Below are 22,228 nucleotides of genomic sequence, written 5' to 3' on the forward strand. Positions count from 1 at the left end.
CAGGAGCTTCTTCCGGGTCTCCCACATGGGTGCAGGGGACCAAGGACTTGGGTCATCTTCAACTGCTTTCCCAGGGCAGAGCAGAGAGCTGGATGGGAAGTGGAGCAGCTGGGTCTCGAACCGGTGTCCATATGGGATGCCAGCACTTCAGGCCTGGGCATTAACCCACTGTGCCACAGCATTGGCCTCATAAGAGGAAGCATTTTCATCAACTGTCTTGTTGAAGATGCACACTCCCAAGCATCATTTGATAATCACTTCATGTCTCATTCATCTCCAAGTTAGTCATCTGTAATTTTGTTTGTTTAACTTCAAGGTCTTTGGTAAACTCACATGTTAGAGAAGACTGAAAAAAATTCCAAAGGAACTATGGTAGCCTAATTGTAGGGAAATGCATTTGAATTGGCATGATATAAAAACTACAATAAAATGGAAAATTCATGTACTTAAAATTTCGTGTGCTTATAAAAATTCTTGAGTTTGTAAAATTACCTTCATGTCTTTGGCATCAAATGTTTATATTAATAAGAGGGGAGGGCCAGTGCTGTGGTGTGGTGAGTAAAGCCGCCACCTGCAGTGCCAGAATCCCATATGGGCCCCCATTTGAGTCCCAGTTGCTCCACCTCCATTCCAGCTCCCTGCTAATGCACCTGGGAAAGCAGCAGGAAGATGGCCCAAGTGCTTGGGCCGCTGTACTTATGCAGGAGCTCTTGGCTCCTGGCTTCAGATGGGCTCAGCTCTGGTCCTTGCAGCCTTTTGGGGAGTGAACCAGTGGATGGAAGATATCTCCCTGTCTCTACCTTTGCCTCTCTGTAACTCTGACTTTCAAATAAATAAATAAAATCTTTTTAAAAAATGAGAGGAGGGTGGGAAAAGAAAAAAGTCATAATAATAAAATAATCTTTTTAAAAATTTTTTTATTTGACAGGTAGAGTTATAGACAGAGAGAGAGAGAGAGAGAGAGAGAGAGAGAGAGAAGTCTTCCTTCCATTGGTTCACTCCCCAAATGGCCGCTACAGCCAGAGCTGTGCTGATCCGAAGCCAGGAGCCAGGTGCTTTCTCCTGGTCTCCCATGCAGGTGCAGGGGCCCAAGCACTTGGGCCATCCTCCACTGCCTTCCCGGACCACAGCAGAGAGCTGGACTGGAAGAGAAGCTACCGGGACTAGAACCTGGCACCCATATGGGATGCTGGCGCCACAGGTGGAGGATTAAGCAAGTGAGCCATGACGCCAGCCCCTAATAAAATAATCTTGATGCTTTCTCATAAAAGAAGAATTAGGAATAATGAAAAAAGAAAAAAGAAGAATTACCTCTGAGGGGTTGAGGGTGGGAAGAGGTGTTGGTTAGGAAGGCATATAGAGGAGTCTCTGAGGGCTGGGGAAAATCAGATCATTTTCTGGGCAAGGATTCTGGATGTGTGAGGGTACTTGTAAAAGTTCATAGAAATGTAATTAAGTTTGGTGCAATGGATTTTGAAATCTGCATGCATGGGGCCTTCAAAAAGATTTTGGAGAATTTAACATTGTGAAAAAAGCTACGCATGGATTTCAAAATTTTTTATTTAATTAAAAAAAACTTTTTGAGAGAGCCCCCATCTACTAGCTCACACCCCGGGTGCCTGGAATGGGCCAGGGCTGGGCTGGGGTTGAAGCTGGGAGCCAGGAACTCAATCCAGGCTTCCACCCAGTTATCTCTGCTGCCTCCCAGGGTCTGCCTTAGCAGAGAGCTGGAGTCAAGAGCGAGAGGTGGGTCTCTAACCCAGGCATTCTGATTAGGGGCATCCTAATCCATGCCTCAACCACTAGGCCAATCCTCACTCCCTGGATTTTGATTTTATTTTTTTGGACCAAAGTAAACAGATTTAAATTGCATTTTTCATGAGCTTTTTGAAGTACCTTTGTATGCAAATATAAAATTGTATTGAGTTGTACACTTTATGTATGTTTTACCTCAAATTTTTTTTAAATGGAGCAAATAAACCTAAACTGAGATACCATTTTTCATCTGTCGGGTTGGCCGAAATCCCAAAGTTTGAAAACAGTGTTGTTAAAATTTTGGGGAATTAGTCATAGCCATGCATTTCTGGCAGATGCACAAGTTGGTAAGTCCCATATGGGGGCAATTTGGAATAGATATAAAAGTTATAGATGTGTTTTATATCTTTTGACTCAGCAATACCACTTTAGGGTTTTTTTTTCTTGCAGATACACTGTGTGGAACATGATATAGATAAGAGATTACATATTTGGTGTAGGTATGAGATGAAATATTGTATATAATATTAGACTGAACACACATAAATGTCCTTCAGGCAGGCTACTAGCTCGTGGCATAGCCATAAAATTAATATTATCTGTCTACCAAGATAATAAGGCTCTTTCCAAACTGATATGGAAAGAGTTCCAAGGTATATTGTTCTTGCTTTAAATTGTATTTATTTATGGGGCTGGCACTGTGATGTGGTGGGTAAAGCTGCCTGCGGCACCAACATCCCACATGGCCACCAGTTTGAGTCCCGGCTGCTCCATTTCTGATCCAGCTCCCTAATAATGGACTGGAAAAGCAGGGGAAGATGGTCCAGGTGCTTGGGCTCCTGCACTCACATGGGAGACCCAGAGGAAGCTCCAGCCTCCTGCATTCGGATTGCCTAGCTCCGGCTGTTGCAGCTGTCTTGGGAGTGAGCCAACAGATAGAAGATATCTCTCTTTGTTTCTCTCTCTAGCTCTGCTTTTCAAATACATGCATCTTTTTAAAAATGTATTCATTTATTTTAAAGGCAGAGGTACAGAGAGGCAGAAGCAGATAGAGAATGAGGTTTTCCATCTGCTGGTTCACTCCCCAAATGGCCACAACGGCTGGAGATGCTCCAATCCGAAGCCAGGAGTCAGGAGCTTCCTCTAGGTCTCCCACACAAGTAAGTGCAGGAGACCAAGGGCTTGGGCCATCTTCTACTGCTTTCCCATGCCACAGCAGAGAGCTGGATTGGACGTGGAGCAGCCCAGACTCATATGGGACTCATATGGGATGCCAGCACTGTAGGCAACAGCTCTATCTGCTATGCCACAGCACCAGCCCCTGACCCATCAAATTATATAAACTTTAGGTGACATAAAACTGGGCTCTTCCCTGGCTGGGGTCAGCTGGAGAGAGACTCGGAAAAGATGGCGAACCTTCTAGTGGCCTTTCTGGATAGAAATACTGTGTTCTTTGTGCCATAACCCTCTGTCCCCCATAGCTTGTATAGAGTCTTTAGTGAGCAGACATTTTTCACTTCAAAATTGAATAGAGATCAAGGTGAATGTGACTTGGATTAACAGCCACAATTTTAAAGACCTGTGGAGGTAGTGGGAAGGGTTGTATGTGCGGCCACAAGTCCCAGAGACACCTGGCCAATTTTGCTCCATGCATGGAGGCCGGCTGTCCAAGGGATGTTGACAAATTAGGGAAAACCCATGGGAACTCAGCTAGAATGGTAAAGAGTTCGGAGTCAGGTCTTAGAGAAATCTCTCGAGAAACTAGTGATACCATATTGCCGGGACTCCAACATTGAAGAAAAAAAGGCAGGCACTGTTGTTGGAACAGAGCGTGCACAGTTCAGGACAGTCTACTGTCCTAGTCGGCATTTGGGGAGTGAAATAGCAAAAGGGAGCTCTGTCTCTCTGCCTCTCAGAAAGGGGGGGAAGGAGTCCCTGAAAGTTTCCCATAGAACACTGATGACTACAGATACTTCACAGAGGATTTCAGCCCCGTTGTGCAACTGGACTGCATAATCTCTACTTTTTCCTAACTCAGACTTTTGGATCTTACCAGTGCTTGTTCCTGAGGGGTCCAATCAGAGGTTACATTTTGTTTCCACTTGCTCTCTGGATGCCACAAACTCACTGCATCTGGCATTATGGTTTGCATAATGTAGATTGTATAATACTAACACTTACCTAGTTCTTGCCACTTGCCAGTCAGAGTTCCAAGCATGGAATCAGAAGAATCAACTCATGTAATCTTCCAAAATAACCCTCATGAGGTAGATCTTATTATGATCATTCCAGGGTTGTCAAACAGCAAGGTGAAGGTGAAGACAAGTTCACTATTTTGCCCCAAATCACATGGGTTATGTATGGCAGAGCTGGGATCTGAACCCAGGCATGCTGGCTCCAGAGTCCAGTGTCTGTCTGTCTGTTTCTCTCTTTCAAGATTTATTTATTTGCAAGGCAGATTTACAGACAGAGGGAGAGATAGAGAGAGAGATCTTCCCTCTGCTGTTTCACTCCCCAAATGGCTGCAACGCCCAGGGTTGGGCCAGGCTGAAGCCAGGAGCCAGGAGCTTCTTCTGGGTCTCCCACGGGGATGCAGGGGCCCAAGCACTTGGGCCATCTTTCACTGTTTTCCCAGGCCATCAGCAGGGAGCTGCATCAGAAGTGGAGCAGCCGGGACTCAAACCAGTGCTCGTATGGCATGCCGGCGCCACAGGAGGGGGCTTAACCTACTATGCCACAATGCCAGCCCCAAGAGTCCAGCCTCTTAATCAATAGGACACACCTGTCACTTGATAGAGGTGTGTAATTTTCCAGTTGTAAGCACTGAGATCAACATGGTATTTCGGCCTAACTTCTGCCAACTGGGAATTCAGTGGGATGAAACAAAACAAGCTGACCATACAACAGCAAAAGTATGACATATGTAGTCCACATCTGGAAGCCAAAGGCAGGCGGCAATACTGGCACAGCTGCCTCAGGTCTAGAAGGGGTGCTGGTGATGAATGCACACACTTGATCATGGAGTCTTTGCTTTGGAAAGACTCTTTTTTTTTTTTTTTTTTTTTTTTTTTTTGACAGGCAGAGTGGACAGTGAGAGAGAGACACAGAGAGAAAGGTCTTCCTTTGCCGTTGGTTCACCCTCCAATGGCCGCCACGGCCAGTGCGCTGCGGCCAGCGCACCGCGCTGATCCGATGGCAGGAGCCAGGAGCCAGGAGCCAGGTGCTTTTCCTGGTCTCCCATGGGGTGCAGGGCCCAAGCACCTGGGCCATCCTCCACTGCACTCCCTGGCCACAGCAGAGAGCTGGCCTGGAAGAGGGGCAACCGGGACAGAATCTGGCGCCCCAACCGGGACTAGAACCCGGTGTGCCGGCGCCACTAGGCGGAGGATTAGCCTAGTGAGCCGCGGCGCTGGCCTGGAAAGACTCTTAAAGAGCAACCAGCCTCTCCACTTGCTTGTTGGCACCAATGCACGCCGTATGGAAGCGGGTGGGATGCTTCCCTATCTGGACCTCTTCACTGCTCCCCTAACCTTGAGTCTGAGTTGTAGTCAAGTGGGTGCCTGCCCCCCAGCCTTTTCCTGGTAGAATGGGTCTGGGAGCAGGTTCAGGGCAGGGATCCCTCCTGCAGGGCCTTCTTGCTTCTGCTTGTGCAACACCAAATTCATCAGTGTCCTGGCCCTACATCTTGGTGGTAAACATCTCGCCTGGGATCTCATTTGCATTCCAACCCAATGAGATTAAATCTTCCTGGACAGCATTAGTTAATTTTTTTAAACAGCTAACTAATTTTTTGTTGGATTTTTATAGCTCCTGCAATGTAATTAATAAATGACGTTCAGGCAGCAAAACTGGCCTCTGCTGCTAATTAGCTCTGCCCTGAAAGGTATAAATCATTTTTAAAAATTATTATTACTAAATGTACTGCTTATGATAAGTAAATTATCCAAGCTCTTTGACGTAGAGAAAACCAGGGGTGGGGGTGGGGGAGGGATGTTTGCCTGCAGCTGGCAGCTCTCCTTTCTCCAGGCCCTGGCCTTGTGGGGCTGGTTGGACTGAGGTTCCCTCTGCACAGTCGCCAACTGGGTCCTCCTACCCCCAGCTGGACTTTAGTTTGTTAAGATTTATGTGAAAGGCAGGGTGATAGAGAAGGGGAGAGATCTCCCATCCGCTGGTTGCCTCCCCAGATGCCTGCAACAGCCAGAACTGGGCCAGGCCAAAGTCAAGAGCCAGGAACTCTATCTAGGTTTCCCACGTGGGTGGCAGGATCCCAAGTACTTGCACCATCATCTGTTGCCTCTTAGGTGCACTAGCAGGAAGCAGAAAGGGAAGTGGCAGGGACCAAAACCAGGGTTGGCTATGGGATGCATTAGTCCCAAGTCGGGGGGTGGCTGGACCAGCATTGCCACAGCTCCAGCAGGGGGCTGGCAGGGGCTGGGGACTACACAGCTGGACTTTAGCTGGGCCGCTCCTCCTCCAGCCCAGCTGCCCTCTCAGCTGCCAGGGGTGTCACGTGGGCCGATGAGCTCATGTGTGTGAAGGCCTCTGTCAACTGCAAGGCACCACTGAATGCCAATTATTACTGCTGTTATTCTTATCATCCTCCAGGGAAACCCTGTGCCCTCCGAGGCACCACCCCCGCGGGCGGAGGTTCCTCGCAGCCCCTGCTTAGGGGGAGAGGTGTTAGGGCTACCTCCGCCCCTCCCCTCTATAATGGCTTTCCCAGTTCTTCCTGGCTTCGGGGGGCCTTCCTCGGGAAGGAAATCTCCTCCGTTCCAGTGAAAGTTCTCCACCAAGCAGCTTCAAACCATCGACTCCTTGGGCCTCTGCTCACGCGCACAGGCCGACCGTCCCCTCCCAGTGCCCGCCGTGGAGCCAGGCTGCCCCGGAAGGATCTGACCCGCAGTTTCCGACCATTGTCTCGCTCACTCGCCAGGGTTCCTCGGTCATCCAACTCCCCACCCACTTCCCTGCCTAACCACACCGCCTCCCCTCCCCAAACCCAAGTCCCTCAGGACCTGCCAGCTCCCCGCCCCATCCAGCTGCGTGGGTCCCACCGTTCTGGGAGGTGTGCAAGCCAACATGGCCACCGGGGCCCACCAGGAAGTTGAGTGTGCTGCGGTTACCAGGGCAACCATTTTTCCCTTCAGCCCTTGCGGCTGTTTTCATTCCCAGCCCGTGCTGGGGAGAAAGACTTGACCACGCAGGCGCCTGCTCCCAATAAATCAATTGAGACTGGGGCCAAAAAAGGGCGGGTAGGGAGCATACAGCTTCCGGAAGAGGAGTGAGCACGATGCAGCCCTTCTTCTCCGGCCAGCCACCACTGGGGCGTCAGGGAGCAGGGCCTTGTCACCTGCACCTCCAGCTCCGGGAACCCACCCCTACCTCCAGGCCCACTTGGCCTGGACTCCAGGAAGAGGCCTGAGGAGGTCAGCCAAGGGGCCTGTCTGCACTTGATGGATAGCCCTGAAGAAATGTCTGGCACTTGCCTTCCCCATGGGGGAGGTGAAGCTGCAGCCACCTCTCCCCCGCATTCCTGCCTGCCTGCCCAGGAAAGGGGTGGGATGGGTGGCTGAGCAGCTGGAGCAGGGCCCCGGGCCCAGCTAGGCAGCACTTAACCTGCTCTCGCTCACGTCTGCACTGACATGTAGGATGGAAGGGCAGGGGACAGTCCCCGAAGCTCCACCTTGTTAGTAAGGAATCCTTAGGCTCCTGCACCCCTCACCAGGCTCTTCCTGTGCTAGCTGTAGTATTCCTATCTCATACCAGCCAGTGGGTAAGATGGCAGGTCCCAAGGTGTGGTCACAGATCCAGGAGACCCCAAGGCTTTCAGGGGACAGATGAGGTCAAAGGACTTTCAATAATAGCGATCTACCTTTGTGAAGTGTTGACATTTGCATCAGAACTGCAGAAACAAAACAATGGGGGCAAAAGCGCTGGTGCCTTGACATAAATCAAGACAGTGGCACCAGACTGGTCATTATGTTCCTCACTCCCACGCTTTGCAAAGGCCAATTTCTCTTTGGAATGTCCCAGATACAGCAGTGCAAGATTATTACTGTGTAATGGGTTTATTATTATCTTAATGAGTTAATAAATAATAAGGATTGAATTTTAACACAGCTAACGTTGGTAGCTAGAGCTCACATACACAACCCTCTCTTTGAGGCCCTGGATGACTGGGTCCTTATGCTGAAACCGTCCAGCCCGTCTGGGCACTTCCTAGGCTGTTACAAGGTCTCCTCAAAGCTCCAGAGCCTGCACTCCCAGCTCGAGGTGGAGGGCGGACGACCTGGTAATTCTCTCCAAGAAGACACTCTCATGGGAGCCAAGGCCTTCATGGTCTCTGCTCACAGCAGAAGCAGGGCCCACAGACCCACAGCCCCCTTCTCCCGTTCTGCAGTGTCCATTGTGGGGTGCGGGGGACAGGGAAGGGAGCAGTGGGTATTTGGGGTTCGTGTGGGCTAAATCAGAAATGGATTCCCCACCCCTTGATTCACCTAGAAGGGTCTCTTTTCATTTCCTCCCCCCAGGGTGGTCCTTTCCCCTCCCAGGCTGGGGGAGGTGACACGGGGAGGGGAGGAGGGCCAGGAATCCATAGCCCAGCCTGGGCCGAGGAGGGTGAGGAGGAAGTGCATGTGTCCACATGGGTGCCAGGAGTGCGACTGTGAGCTCCCAGCTCTCCCGCACCAGTCCCCTCTGAGAGTCCTCTCTGAGGTCGTATCTGATGTGTCCGCCGGGGTCAGCACACCTGAGCTGTTCAGACCACTTCTCCGATCCCTGGGCAATGGTGGAGCTGCTGGGGGTGAGGCTGAGGCTTGGCGCCTCTGTCACCCCGGCACGGGGCAGGGAGGTGTGGAGGACAGGAGGGCAGGAGGGCAGGAGGGCAGGAGGTCAGCCTCGGGTGCTGCTCCCCCGCTCCCCTAGGAGCCAGTAGGTCCGAACCTTGCCTTTGCCCTGGAGGGAGAAATAAGAGGATGCTGGGGTGGGGACGGCAAGCGAGGCCCAGGCGGGAGTGATGTTACCCACTCTGGGGCCTCCAGGGGTGCTGGGGCAGGGGCTTCATTCCCTACCTTCATTTCTACATCCCCTCGAAGCTCCAGCTCGAAACCCTCAAACTCCTCGAGGACAGCCTTGGTCTCGGAAGACAAGTGGATCTTCAGGGCTAGGGAGCACGGAGCGGGAAGGTGAGGGGTGTGGAGACGGGAGCAGGGGCTGTGGGGTCAACAGATGTTCTCCCTCCCTCCCTTGGCCCAGGAAGCCTTCTAAACTCAAAGAAGTACAGCTCCTCCATGTCGTGTGTGTGCCCACAACAGCGTCTCCTTCACAACTCTACAGGTGCATCGTTTGCCTCCTTCAATTAAATTAAAATTAGGTATACGTAGGGCCAGCATTGTAGCGAACTGGGTTAGTCCACTGCCTGCAATGCTGACATCTCTTGAGAATGAATTCAAGTTCAGGCTGCTCCCTTTACCATCCAGCTCCCTGCTAATGCACCTAGGAAAGCAGAAGAAGATGGTTCAAGTGCTTGGGCCCCTGCCACCCAGGTGGGAGACCTGGATGGAGTTCCAGGCTCCTGACTCCGGCTTCCTCCTAATGCACACCTTGGAAGGCAGCAGGTGATGGCTCAAGTAGTTGGGTCCCTGCTACCCACACAGGATTCCTGGACTGAGTTCCTGGCTCCTGGCTCCATCCCTGGCCCAGCCCCAGCCACGTAGGCATTGGTGTGGAGGGAACCAGTGGATGGGAGTGCTCTCTCTGCACCTCTCAAATAAATAAAAGATAAAGTAAAAACAAAAACCGCCAAAAGCAACTGAAACCGTCTGGTGTCCTGTGTTGCCAGCATTGTTTGGGCTCTGTGTTTTGTATTTTCACACCCCACCCTGTCTGCGAGACACCCATCTGTGTGTGCAAAGGCGGTATACAGCCCCTTATTGTAAAAGAGGCTTAGCATGAGGTGATTTTGCCCGGAAGTAAGCTGACCTAAGTGGTCTGAGCACGCTGGAGGCGGGGCCGGCTGTGATGCTCACTCAGGTGTTATTAAAGACCCTTTGACTTGCCCCATATCCCACTTATGACACAACCCCGCGGTGAGCCTGCGAGTATCCATCCTCGCTGTGAGACGGGAACTTGGAAGGAGACGAGGCTGGAGCAGAACAGGCAGGGGCTGCTGCTCGCTGGCTTTCCCCTGGCCGCCTGCCCTCCCCCGCTCTCTCTGGGAGGGCACTGTACCTTCCCCGTTAGACTCCATTCTTGAGGCCGTGTTGACCGTATCCCCAAAGAGACAGTAGCGGGGCATCTTCAGCCCTACCACGCCGGCACACACAGGTCCTGGGAGGAGCAAGGGAGGAAGTGGGGCCTGTCGATGAGCGTGTTAAAGGAGATGGGTGGATGCTCCAGGAGAGGCAGGGGGTGGGATATGAGGTCCCGGATCTGCACAGCTCCAGCCCTTGCAATCCTGCCCCTAACGCCAGGGGCCTCACCTGTGTGGATGCCGATGCGCAAGCGCAGCTGCTCCTGAGGCCGGTGGCGGATGCGGAAGGAGCGCACGGCGTCCAGCAGCGCCAGCGCCATGCGGGCCACCTCGCGGGCGTGGAGCCGCCCATTCCGCACTGGGAGCCCTGACACCACCATGTAGGCATCTCCGATGGTCTCCACCTGTGCGGGCAGCAGAGCCAGCGCTCTCTTCCCTGTGCCTACGGCCACACCGCACACACCATCTGCCTGCACCGTGCTCACCCTCCAGCCTGCACTGTTTCCTGGGTCTCCCTGTGCCGCTGTCTGCCCATGTCCCGGGTCTCTTCTCCTAAGACCCCACGTTATTCTGCCTTCCTTGCACCTTCTCTGACCTTGTCTGTCTGTCCCTCCCCCTCCTCACTCACACCCTCACCTTGTACACATCGAAGTTGTCAATGACAGCATCAAAGCAAGTGTACAGGTCATTGAGCAGGGTCACCACCTGGAAGGGAAGAGACGCCGGTCGGGAGTGAGGGGACCCCCCCACTCACCCACCCACCCTGGAGGTCTGGAGGGAAAAGCAGGTGAGGAGGGGCATGGAGATGCGAAGCCAAGCCCACCGGCCTGGTTTGACGCCTGTGGCTGAGCTATGTCTTACCTGCATGGGCGTGCTCTCCGCCGACAGGGCTGTGAACCCCACAATGTCACTGAAGTAGATGGTGACGCTGTCAAAGGCCTCAGCCTGGACTGTCTCCCCGCGCTTCAACTGCTCAGCCACGGAGCTGCGGTGTGAGGGCAGGTGCGGGGTCAGGGAGCGAGGTGGGGCCCCGGGACGGGGTGCGTGCACGTGCGCACGTGGGGGGGGGGGTGTCAGACACAGGGACTCACTGCGGCAGAATCTGGTAGAGCAGCGCCTCGGCCTTGCGCTTCTCCTCCAGGTAGGCCTGGGTGCGCTCCTCCACCAGCTCCTCCAGGTTGTTGGCGTACTGTTCCATGCGCGAGAGCAGGTTGTCCAGGATGTTGCTGCTGTTCTCCCTGGGGGGCGGGGGCGGTGAGAGAGGAGCTGCACCCCCCAGAGCTCCCCCACCCAGGTTTAATGTCAGCCCACACAGCTGCAGCAGCGGTTGGCGGCAGGGGTCCCTGGGGAGGGCCAGGGTCTGGAACACAGCAGGATGCGGAGAGCAGGGGAAAGGGTAGGAAGAAAGTTCTGTTCATGTCTGAGGCCCCAGGGTCACACGTGAAGCCTCAGGACACATCAGTAGTTGGTCTTTGTTGGACTTAAGTGCATTAGTAAGAGATAGAGGCAGTGGAGAGGGATGGAGGGAGGGGCACGCAGGCAGCGGAGGGGTGTGTCTGGAACTGAGCCCCAGTGGGCACCATGGGAAGGGGAGTGCATGAGGCTGGGCTGGGAGCTGCTTCGGAGGCCCAGGAGATGTGGCCCGTTTCCTCTGCACGCCACTGCAAAGTCTGGTGGCCAGTGTGTCAGGTGGGTGGAGGAGTGGGGTTTGAGTGGCAGGGCGCTGTGGGGACAGCTGGCCATGCAGTAGGTGTGAGAGGGTTGCCAGGCTGTGGTGGGCTGCAGCGGGCTATGCAGGGGGGAGCTGTGAGTGGGCTCTTTCTGCCCGGTGGCAGGGGGTGGAGGGGAAGTGGAAGTGTGGGATGCACGGCGGCTACCAGTGGCGACCTGTTAAACTTGCGTAGTGTCAGGCGGATCTGCTGGAAGGGTGGCCGCTCCTGGGGGTCCTCGGCCCAGCACCGCTGCATGAGCTGCCCCAGCTCCTCCATGTGGCTCTGCAGGGCCAGGGAGGGCCGGAATGGGGGCTGCTCACCCCGGGTCACACGCTCGATGATCTCTGTATCGTGGGGGAGGGGGCGGCTGAGGGGTGGGGTCCGCCAAGGGTCCAGTGACAGACTGGGGGCAGCCAGCTGGGTCAGGGCAAAGGTGGAGGAGCTGGGCAGGGGACTGGGCACTGGAGGCAGTGGAAGGAAGGTCTGGGGCCGCTTCCAGGGGTCCGTCTCCCTGAGGCTGGGGTTAGTCGAGACCACGGAGGGAACAGTGGAAAGCATGGTCCTCTCACCTTTGGGGCTGAGGTCCAGACCCTCCACGTGGAAGACCCCACTCCGCAGGGCAATCTCTTGAAGGATGATCCCGAAGCTGTAGATGTCACCGGCCTGGGAGCCGCGGGCGGGGGGTGACGCCATTCGCAGCAGCTCGGGCGCTGTCCACAGCTTTTCTGTGGGTCAGAGGTCAGGAGTCACAGAGGGGCAAAGGGGAGAAACAAGAAGCACGTGGCTGGGGCTGATCTGGAGCCATGGCATGGAGAGCTGGAAGAGGCCTCCTCCTTTCCCTAGGGAACAAAGGAAGCCTGCAGTCGGGTGTGGCACGCCCAAGCCCCGCCGCCCTGCTGGGCTGTGCAGGAGTCGAGAGTCGGGGCTCACTGGCGTAGATGGTGTGTCCTTGCTCCGGCTCTGGGTCCCTGAAGCTCTCCAGCCCGTAGTCGGTGATCTTGAGCACAAAGCGCCCGTCTACCACACAGTTGGATGACTTGAGGTTCCCATGGGAGCAGATGGCCCCGTTGTGAAGGAACAGCATCCCCTGGGAGGGGCAGAGGTGTGGGCACGGGTGGGGCCGACACAGTGGCAGAGGAGCAGCCACCTGCCCGCCTCCCCCGGGGGGCCCTCGGGCCTACCTTGACAATGTCATTGGTGAGCGAGTAGCGGAACATCCAGTCCAGGGTGATGCTCTCGTTCTCGAGGATGTCCTGCTGGGCAGCGGGAGTCAGACTGTGCCCTGCAAGCCCCCTGGGAGCAGGAGGAGGGTGCAGGGGGCCTATGGTGAAAGCTGGTACGCTAGGACGCTTTGGAATTACGCCAGTGCCAGCGCCCTCCCCTACTCCTGTTTTACAACTGGGGCTGGTGGGGGTCAGAAGGAGGGAGGGGCTTGCCCCTCAGGCCCAGAGCCAGGGCTTAGGACCCAGGTTTCTTGACACCCGACATCCCTCTCACCTGCAGGCTCCCACGAGGACAGTACTCTGTGAGGATACAGATGTTGGGGGGATCGGTGCAGGCACCCACAAACCTGGTCAGGTGTTCGTTCTGCACATCCCGCATCTGCCGGGTGGGGGCAGCATCAGGGGCCTGACAGGGACCCTCACTCTGTTCATTTTCTGCAGAGCCCTCTCCCAGAATCCGCTGCCCACGCCCTTCTGAAGCGTCCACCCTGCAGGGGTCTCACATACGGCCCTTCTCCCCCGCCCCAGGATCCCCCTGAGCTCCACACTTTCAACCTCTGTGCCCCCCCAACCGGGGGGCGGTCCCCAGGCCACAGCCTCACTCCCCCACATTACATGCTTCAGTTCAAACAGGACTTTGCGTGTCAGCTCAATGCGTTTCCGGTTCACACGTTTCACGGCCACGAGGTTGCCCTGGGCCAGGAACGGAGACGGTCACTGTGCAGAGCCTGGTCCAGTGCCCCTGGAACACCAGTTGCCCACCCTGCACCCAGGACCCTCCCGCAGCCCTCCGCCAGAGCACGCCCCTGCCCCAGGCCTGAGGACCAGGTGCTTCCCTGGGCCCACCTTATAATAGGCTGTCTTGGCAAAGATTTGGAACTGGCCCTCTGTGGTTAGCAAGGATCCGTAGTTGGAGCCTCTCTGAGGAGATGGAGAGCAGAAGGGGAGGTCAGCCCGGCGCCCGGCCTGAGCTCTGGACTTCAGCTCCCCCCATAATCCTCGCTGGACCCTCTCTGCTGTGGCCTGGGAAAGCAGCAGAAGATGGCCCAAGCCCATGGGCCCCTGCACCCATGTGGGAGACCCAGAAGAAGCTCCTGGCTCCTGGCTTCGGATTGGCACAGTTGCGGCCATTGCAGTCATCTGGGGAGTGAACCAGCAGATGGAAGACCACTGTCTGTCTTTCTGTCTGTCTATGTCTCTGCCTCTCTGTAACTCTGCCTTTCAAACAAATAAATATTTTTTAAAAAGTTTTATTTTTGAGCCAGTGTGATGCTGCAGTGAGTTAAGCCACTGCTTGCAACACGGCTGGCATCCCACACAGGAGCGAGAGTTTGCGTCCTGGCTGCTCTCCTTCGGATCCAGCTTTCTGTTAACGCACCTGGGAAGGCAGTGGGCAACGGTCTGAGCACCTGGGCCCCTGCCACCCTTGTGGGACACCAGGATGGGTTTCCTGGCTCCTGGCTTTGGTCCAGCCCAGCCATGGCTGTTGCAACCATTTGGGAAGTGAATCAGTGGATGGAAGATCTCTCCCTCTCTCTCTGTTGCTCTGCCTTTAAACTAAACAAGTAAGTCTTTCCAAAGAAAAGTTTTTTAGGGCTGGCACTGTGGCATAGCAAGATAAGCCATGGCCTGTAATGCTAGCATCCCGTATCAGTGCACTGGCTCAAGTCCCGGCTGCTCTGCTTCTGATCCAGCTCCCTCTAATGTGCCTGGGAAAGCAGAGGAAGATGGCCCAAGTGCCTGGGCTTGTGCTCAGGGAGACCCAAATGAAGCTCCAGGCTCCTGGCTTCAGCCTGGACCAGCTCCAGCTGTTGAGGCCATTTAGGGAAAGAACCAGTGGATCAAGTTCCATCTTTCTCTATGTCATTCTTTATTTTTTCTCTGTGTCATTCTCCCCTTCAAGTAAATAAATAAATATTTATAAAAAGTCTTATTTTATTTTCAACTTGACACATAAAGCATATGTATCATGGGGTGCAATGCGATGTCCTGATATCCTCTGACCTTCGAAAGAGCCCCTCCAGGGGAGACTCTGCAGCTCCCATCATCTCCTAAGTGTCTCAGCAGGAGTACGACTCACTCAGGGTCTCACAGCAGGTCACGGTGCAGCTGGACTGGAACCTGCTCTCTACCGCCCCCTCAGGCACGGCTCCTGGTACCCAGCTTTCCTCCATCACCTTCCCAACACCCCCAAACACCAGTGAGCTCACCCCGCTCAGGGTCAGTCTGCTGCCTGTGCTCCGGAGGTGCCGCTCCAGGCTGCTCGGCTGCAGGTCCTCCCAGCGCACCCGCCACAGCTCGGAGGCCAGCTCCTTCTCCAGCTGCATTTTCCTGGGGCATGAAGCCTGCGTGTGAGCCCCGAGCCCGGGTGGGGGCGCTCAGCAGCCCCTCCTCAGTGCCAGGGGACCCTGAGCAATGGATGGAGGAATCCTACCCCCTGGGCTGGGGCATCAGGAGACCTGGGTGAAACCTGCCTCGATGGGGGGTCTTGAGGTACTTAGCTCAGTGTCCTGGCTTGGAAACTGAGGGCCTTAACTACTGTAAGAGTGAACGAAACCTGGTGGGTGGGGGTGCCAGGCGCCGGGCGCACGCTCCAGGCGCACACTCCACAGACACTGATCCGCCCGCCCTCCTGGCTTTCCCGTTCGGTAGCCTCCCTTGTCTCTCCACCTTAGCCTCCACTGGAAGGCAGGAGCGGGGGCTCATCCAACTCTGCTGTGCTCTGCGTTCAGCACCTGGGACACAGCTAGCCTCGTCATCCCTCATCGACTACCACGGGCCACCTCCCACCTGGCCGGCGGTGGGAGCAGCAAGGGAACCCAGTGCCCAGGCCTGAGCCCAAGGTCCTGTGATGCCATTTCCCTACTTCTCTGCTCCTTCTTGGCCTCCCAGCCCCCAGCCCACCCTGGCCTCTCCTAACCCTGTCCCCTTTCTCCTCCTTTTCTTTCCTCTGCATCCTGAGGCTGCTGAGTCTCTTCTCCCCATCTTACCAGGCTTTCCCTCTGGGTCCCTGCTACCTCCTCTGTGATTGGTTCTCCAAGTCTCTCTCTCTCTCACATACACACACACACACACCATTCACCCCACCTCCGCCCCGGCCACAGCTCACCTGTATATGAAAAAGGAGACGATGAGAATGCTGAGCAGGGAGATACTGCCCACCACAGCCAGCACCTCCAGGGTGGAAAAGTGGTCTGCAGGAGAGAGGCCGCGTTGCAGCAGGAGAGGTGTGGGTTAGACTGCAGGAGGCAGAAGCTTCTAACAGACAGTGAGGATGAAGGGAAGAGAAAGGCAGGAGCAGTCTTTCCCTGGGAAGCAGTGTGGGAGAGGAGCCCTGCTGGGACTTCCTTTGGGGAAAGGGTGCAGTGCCTCTGGATTGGCTCCGGATCAGAGGCCGGAAGACAAGGAAGGGCCAGTCACCTTGGTTGCAGGCTGGGTCCTCGTTGTCAAAGCCGCATTTGGGGATGTCGGGAGGAGGGTACCCCAGGGGCCAGTACAGTTTGCGCCCTGACACGGCCAGCAGCTCTTGGGAAGTTCCGTTGTAGTTCAGAGCAACCTACAGGGCAGCAGGAGTGGTGGGTGGGCAGCGGCCTGGGCTCAGGGCCCCTGTCTAGTGTAACAGTCTTGCCTCCTGCCTACCCCTTCTCTGTTTCCAGGGCCTGTAGCTGGGTGGTCAACATTTACCCAGCCCCCACTGTGACTGGATACAAGGAGACCTCCTACCCATGCCCAGGGCATTAATGTATAAGGATCTGAAAACTCCTCCAGGGGTTGATAAAGGAAATGCCATACAGAACCCCAGCCCTACACTAGGAGTTTATGATCTTGGTTGCAGCACACAGAAAACAGGAAAAAGGTCCCTCCTCCAGGAAGCCTTCCCTGGATGATCTGCTCCTTGGTGCCTCGATCCCTTCTTGTTCATGGCACGCCTAGAGCTGGGTAATGTGCATTCCTCGTGGCCCCTCGAGGGAGTGGGTCCTGCCTACCACAGGGCCGTGCTGTGCTCCCTCTTCAGACACGAGCTTCACTCAGGGCGATGCCCGGAAATCCTCTCAGCCTGGAGCTGGGTCCTTTTATCCAGGGCTTCTGAGTGTCCAGGTATGGAGGGTAACCGGATAAACACCCACGGGGGCCAGCATTGTGGTGCAACATGTTGAGCCGTCACCTGCGACACCTATATCCCATATGGGCACTGGGTTCAAGTCCCAGCTGCTCTGTTTCCTATCCAGCTCCCTCCCTGCTAATGGCCTGGGAAAGCAGCTGAAAATAGCCCATGTACTTGGACACCCACAACCCACGTGGGAGACCTGGATGGAGTTCCTGGCTCAGCGCTTCAACCTGGTGCAGCTGCAGCCAATGTGGCCATTTGGGGAGTGAACCAGGGATGGAAGATTCTCATTCTCTCTCTCTCTCTCTCTCTCTCTCCCTCCCTCCGTCTCTCCCTCTCTCCCTCTGTAACTCTTTCAAATACATAAACAAATCTTTAAAAAATGAAACAAAACCAATACCCTGGCAGGGCTGGAGATGGGGCAGGGGCGATGACACTCCACCTTCGCCCCGTCTGCTGGGCACACACACTTACCTGGAAGGCCCCAGTCTCAGGGTCCATGTCCCAAAGGGAGAAATCAGTGTCCCGATCTCCATTGCTGTCCATTTTCAGGTATCCCATCACACCTGTGGGCACAGGGGCTGACGGCTGTGCTCCGAGGGGATGGAAGTTCTGGGGTGCCCTACTTCGTCTCTCCAACCCCCATCTTCTGGGACAAGGAACGGCCGCACTGGGGCACTTGGCAGGACTGTCTAGGGGAAGGAGAGGCTGAAGGAAGCTGTGGAGGTCCCTTCCAGAAGGGGGAAGAGAGTGGGGAGCACCTGTGCTGCTGGCCTCCAGCTGGGGCACCCGGGACTTAGCCCCCTGGGCAGTCCATTCCAGCCTCCTCCGGGCCCTGACCTTGGAAGCTTCGGTTCCACATCCGCTGCGTGATGTCCTCCCCATCGGTGACAGTTCCCCCCTGTGCCAGAGTCTCAGCCACTGCCTGGAGGTAGAGAAGGAGCCCATCGTGGAAGGACGCTGGAATGATGTTCACCTGCAGAGACAAGCAGGGTTCGGCTGGGTGCGACGTATGCAGGGCACAAAGCAGGTGCTGAGGGGGAGACAGTGAGGGCTTGGAAGGGCTTGGGAGGAAATGACACCCCCACATCACAGAGATTTACTTACTTAAAAAGATGCCACTGCTCTCTGAATCCTGCCAGGCAGCTAGGCTGAACTTGCCACCCAGCCCTTCCATCACCAAGAGCGACACAGGGGCAACGGGAAGGGAGGAGGGGGACTCGGGGATGCAGAATGCCGAGGGAACGGGACTGGGACTGACAGAGGGCCATGGAGTGGGGGCTGATGGTCCCCGACCCCCTCCTACCAGGCCATCCTCCACGGTGAAGTTGAACTGCTCCAGGGCCAAGTGTTTCAGCTGCGTCAGGAATTCCAAATACTCAGGATTATCTGGCTCTTTATACGTAATGATCTTGGCAGCCTGAGGAAGGGGTCAGAGGAGAAAGGAGAGTTTAGAGCTGACTCCAGGTCCCCCCCAGTACTCTGAGGCCCTAAGCTGCTGCGTTCTGCTTAGCTCACGGTCAACCTGGGCTCTATGGGTGCCTGCCCCTGGGCACGGCATCTGGCCAGATGGCCTCTCCATGTCCTGGCTGGTCTAGAGGACTCGAACGCCCTCCCACCTCGAGCCTGGCTCCTATCGCTTTGTGCTGGCCTGGGAGCTTTCTGCTCCACTTGCCCAGCCCTCTGCCCTCAGTTAGACCGGACACTCACCTGAAAGGCCTGCTGGGCACTGACGTCCCGCCCATCCCCTCTCTCCCAGGGCCTGCGGGCAGCAGGGGCCCCGGCACCTTGCAGGCTCTGCCCAAAGATATCCAGGTGGAAGAAAACATAGTCTTCCCCGCTCAGGCCGGCGTCCAGGGCCAGCAGCATCAGAGTTCGGAAGGCGTCTGGCGAGCTGCAGATGTAGATGACTGGAAGGCAGGGAGTCAGAGAGAGAGAGAGAGAGAGAGAAGCCTGGGTCCCGGGCAGAGAGGCCCAAGGGAGAGCAAGGGCCGGGGTCAGACGTGGGCATGACCGAGCTCAGCAGTGCACAGGGGAGAACCGAGGGAGGGGAGGGAGGAGGAGGAAGGAGCAAAGATAGGGAGAGGGGTTGACCCGAGAGAGGTGGGGCAGGCAGGGCCTAGGGCTGGGGGAGGGAGAGAGGCCAGGAGAGCCCTGGTGCTTGGGAGAAGGTGGAGGAGGGGAGAAGGCTGTGGGGAGGAGAGACAATGGGGGAGAAGGAGTCACCCGACACCCGAAGCGCTCCTAGGTGGTCTGGGCATTGTCTGGCCCCCCTTAACCCCTGCAGGGAGCTGGGGGAGCCAGAGGGCAGGAACCCCAATGGGGGTTCAGGGGTGGAAAGAGACCAGGGAGACCCAGACAGGGGAAAGCAACGCAGCCAGGAGCAGTAAGGGGGGTGGGGAGAGGTCGAAGAGCAGACCCTGGGCCGGGCAGCGCGGCAGAAGGAGGGCGGCTCTCACCTCGGCCTTTGCTCCGCACTGTCCGCAGCAGCAGCGTGTAGTGGTCGCGGTCGCCCTCGGCGAACTCCATGTGGTCTACTGTGATGTTGAGGCGGTCGCGGACCCGCACGTACAGCCCCTCCACCACAAAGAAGCAGGGCTGGTCATCGCCCGGGCGATAGGCGTAGAGTACGAGCGCCCGGCTCTCCCAGCCCAGCCGTCGGTGCAGCGCCGCCACGAAGTCGCCCAGTTTGGCGTGGCTTGGCCCGGAGCGGGTGGTCAGCGCGTACTCGTCCTTGGAGCCGAAGCCCAGCGCCGGGGCGCCGGCCGTCAGCAGCGGCACCCGCCAGTGCGCGGTGAAGCGCCCTACCGGGGCGGCGGCGTACACGCAGCCCGGGCCGAGGAACACGGCGGGCTTGTGCTCCCACTTGAGGTCCACAGCGGCCAGCGGCGCGGCGGTGTCGGAGCAGGCGCCCAGTGCGTTCTCACTGCTGCCCAACACCGTGCGCACCGTCCAGCCGGGCAGCGCGTCCCGCCGCGCCTGCACGCGGGCCAGGGCCAGCTCCACGGCCGGCCCCACGCGCGCCCAAGACCACGGGTACGAGGTGTTGGCCAGCGGCAGCACCACGGCCACGGTCAGGTTTCGCGCGTGGCTGCCCCGGAGCAGCAGCAGCAGGAACAGGAGCAGGCACTGGCGAGCGCCGGTGGAGTGCTGCGGACCGGGCATGGCCTCAGCGGGCACCGCCGCGGGCGAGCGCTCCCACCATGGCCTCTTCGGTTCTCTCCGGGTCAGCGGCGCGTTCCGGGCATCAGGCGCGCCCGTGAGGGAAGGAACTGGACCGGGGCACGCTGCCCCCTGCAGATGCGACGGTCACGGCCGAACTGTCCCGGGGACTGAGCGCGCGGCGGAGGGGAACATGGAGGGGGCCGCGGAGCAGGTGGGCGCCAGGAGCAAGCCGGCTGGGCCAACAGGACCCAAGAGCGAGCGGGAGAGCGAGAGAGCGAGAGAGCGAAAGAGGCGTGCGCGGGAGGAAGGGGAGCGCTCGTGGGCGTGCGTGAGCGCCCGCCCGAGGGAGTGCGCCAGAGGGGCGTCCGGCCGGCCCACGTCTCCGGCCACCCGGGGGGGACCGGCGAGGACCCAAGCCAAGCTGCGAACCCTCCCTCCCGCCGCTTCCCCTCCCAGGCTCCGTGACCAGAGAGCCAAGCCTGATCTTTAACTCCTTCCTCCCCACTCCCAGCCCGCGCGCTGCCCGCGTGCCGGCTGCGCCGCGTCTCGCTCCCGGGCGCAGCTGCACCACCGAGGGCACCCCCGCCGGGCCGGCCGCGAGAACGGAGCGGAATAGGCGTGGAAGCAGCCCGGGGCGGCTGGCGAGCCACCTTGTCCCTGCCCTCCTACCTGGTTCCCTGTGGGGGAAGGGGTTGGGATCTCTGCTGGGGGAGGGGGGGTGTGGCGGGAAGGTGACGGGTGTCTGGACGAGGCGTTAGGAGCAGAGTACGAGCCGCGTGCTCGCCGCCCCGTCGGTCTGTGGTTCTCCTCGAGGTGCGGATTAGCCGGGAAGGACCGGGCGGGAGGGCACAGTTAACTGCAGTTCCCTAGGGACTGTAGGAAGCGGGCCGAGCCGGTGGATGGCCGCGGCCAGGAGTGACTTCTGGGGTGTGTTTGTTTTCACGGGATGAGGATTGTTAAAAAGGATTGGGGGGCTGGCGTTAGGTGCCCGCAGCCCGCGAGGGTCTGGGGGACCCCGACCCCTGGGCGCGGCGCGGCTCTCTGCGGAGTCAGCCTGCCCCCTGGCGGCCGGCTGGAGTCACGGACGTACTCGCGCCCAGATCGGCCAACTCGCGTCCCACCCGGTGTTGCCCGAGGACCTCCCGTGCGTCCAGCCCCGGTGCGGAGGGCAGAGCGACGAGGACATGCGGTCCGCGCCTTTGAGGAGCTCCAGCGGGGCGACTTCCGGGCCAAGCGCCCGCGTCTCTGTTTTTTATCTGATTGCCCGCGATTAAAAACCAGCAGATGCATTTCTGACTTTTCTGAAAATGTTGAAAGCGTTGGCAGTGTGCAAGCAGGCGGCATGACCAGGCACCGGGAACAAACGTCCATCCGCTCCCTCCCATCACGGTTCCCACCGCCCGCGCTTCCCTCAGGTGCCTTACCTGAGGGCTGTAGTGGGAGTCGTGTGTTCTCAACCCTGCTCTAGGAGGTAAGGTAAGGCATGTAGAGTGACGGAGGACAGACACCGAAGAGGGCAGTGGGGGACAGATCCTGGACAGATCATGGCTTTGGGAAAGGGGAGGAGGCATCAGATACTGGGAAAGGAAGACTGTGTACAAATAACTGAGCTCTGGGTAACACTGACCCAAAATTGAAGAAGGAGGATTTTTTTTAAGATTTATTTATTTATTTGAAAGAGATACACAGAGAGATAAGGAGAGGCAGAGAGAGAGAGAGAGAGAGAGATCTCCCATCCGCTGGTTCACTCCCCAGATGGCTGATCTGAAGCCAGGAACCAGGAGCTTCTTCCGGGTCTCCCATGCTGCAGAGACCTAAGGACTTGGGCCATCTTCCACTGCTTTCTCAGGCCATAGCAGAGAGCTGGATCGGAAGTGGAGCAGCCAGGACTTGAACCTGCGTCTATATGGGATGCCGGCATGGCAGGTGGTGGCTTTACCCGCTATGCTACAGCGCTGGCCCCAAGAAGGAGGTTTTGGGAGATGACAGTTTGTTTGGTTTGTGTGTAAAAGAT

At 57.0% G+C, this 22,228-nt stretch overlaps 1 protein-coding gene across 1 annotated transcript; it reads right to left on the reverse strand.

Moving 5' to 3' along the window:
• Window positions 1–7,807: 7,807 nt before the first annotated feature.
• NPR1 (natriuretic peptide receptor 1) lies at window positions 7,808–20,762 on the reverse strand. Its single transcript, XM_002715497.6, has 22 exons — window positions 19,509–20,762; window positions 18,760–18,959; window positions 18,356–18,469; window positions 17,890–18,025; window positions 17,524–17,615; window positions 16,362–16,497; window positions 16,051–16,135; window positions 15,152–15,272; window positions 13,788–13,862; window positions 13,557–13,634; window positions 13,216–13,320; window positions 12,900–12,971; window positions 12,649–12,805; window positions 12,288–12,443; window positions 11,894–12,062; window positions 11,098–11,244; window positions 10,868–10,991; window positions 10,643–10,711; window positions 10,236–10,410; window positions 9,985–10,083; window positions 8,826–8,917; window positions 7,808–8,709 (listed from the first exon to the last, which is right to left on the reverse strand). Exons 1-22 carry the CDS (start codon window positions 20,212–20,214, stop codon window positions 8,647–8,649), a joined length of 3,171 nt encoding a protein of 1,056 aa, XP_002715543.1. The 5' UTR covers window positions 20,215–20,762; the 3' UTR covers window positions 7,808–8,646.
• Between the last annotated feature and the right edge of the window lie 1,466 nt (window positions 20,763–22,228).

This window comes from Oryctolagus cuniculus, chromosome 7 (genome assembly GCF_051225735.1).
Source record: "Oryctolagus cuniculus isolate XC-2025 breed Fujian yellow rabbit chromosome 7, ASM5122573v1, whole genome shotgun sequence".
Taxonomy (NCBI): domain Eukaryota; kingdom Metazoa; phylum Chordata; class Mammalia; order Lagomorpha; family Leporidae; genus Oryctolagus; species Oryctolagus cuniculus.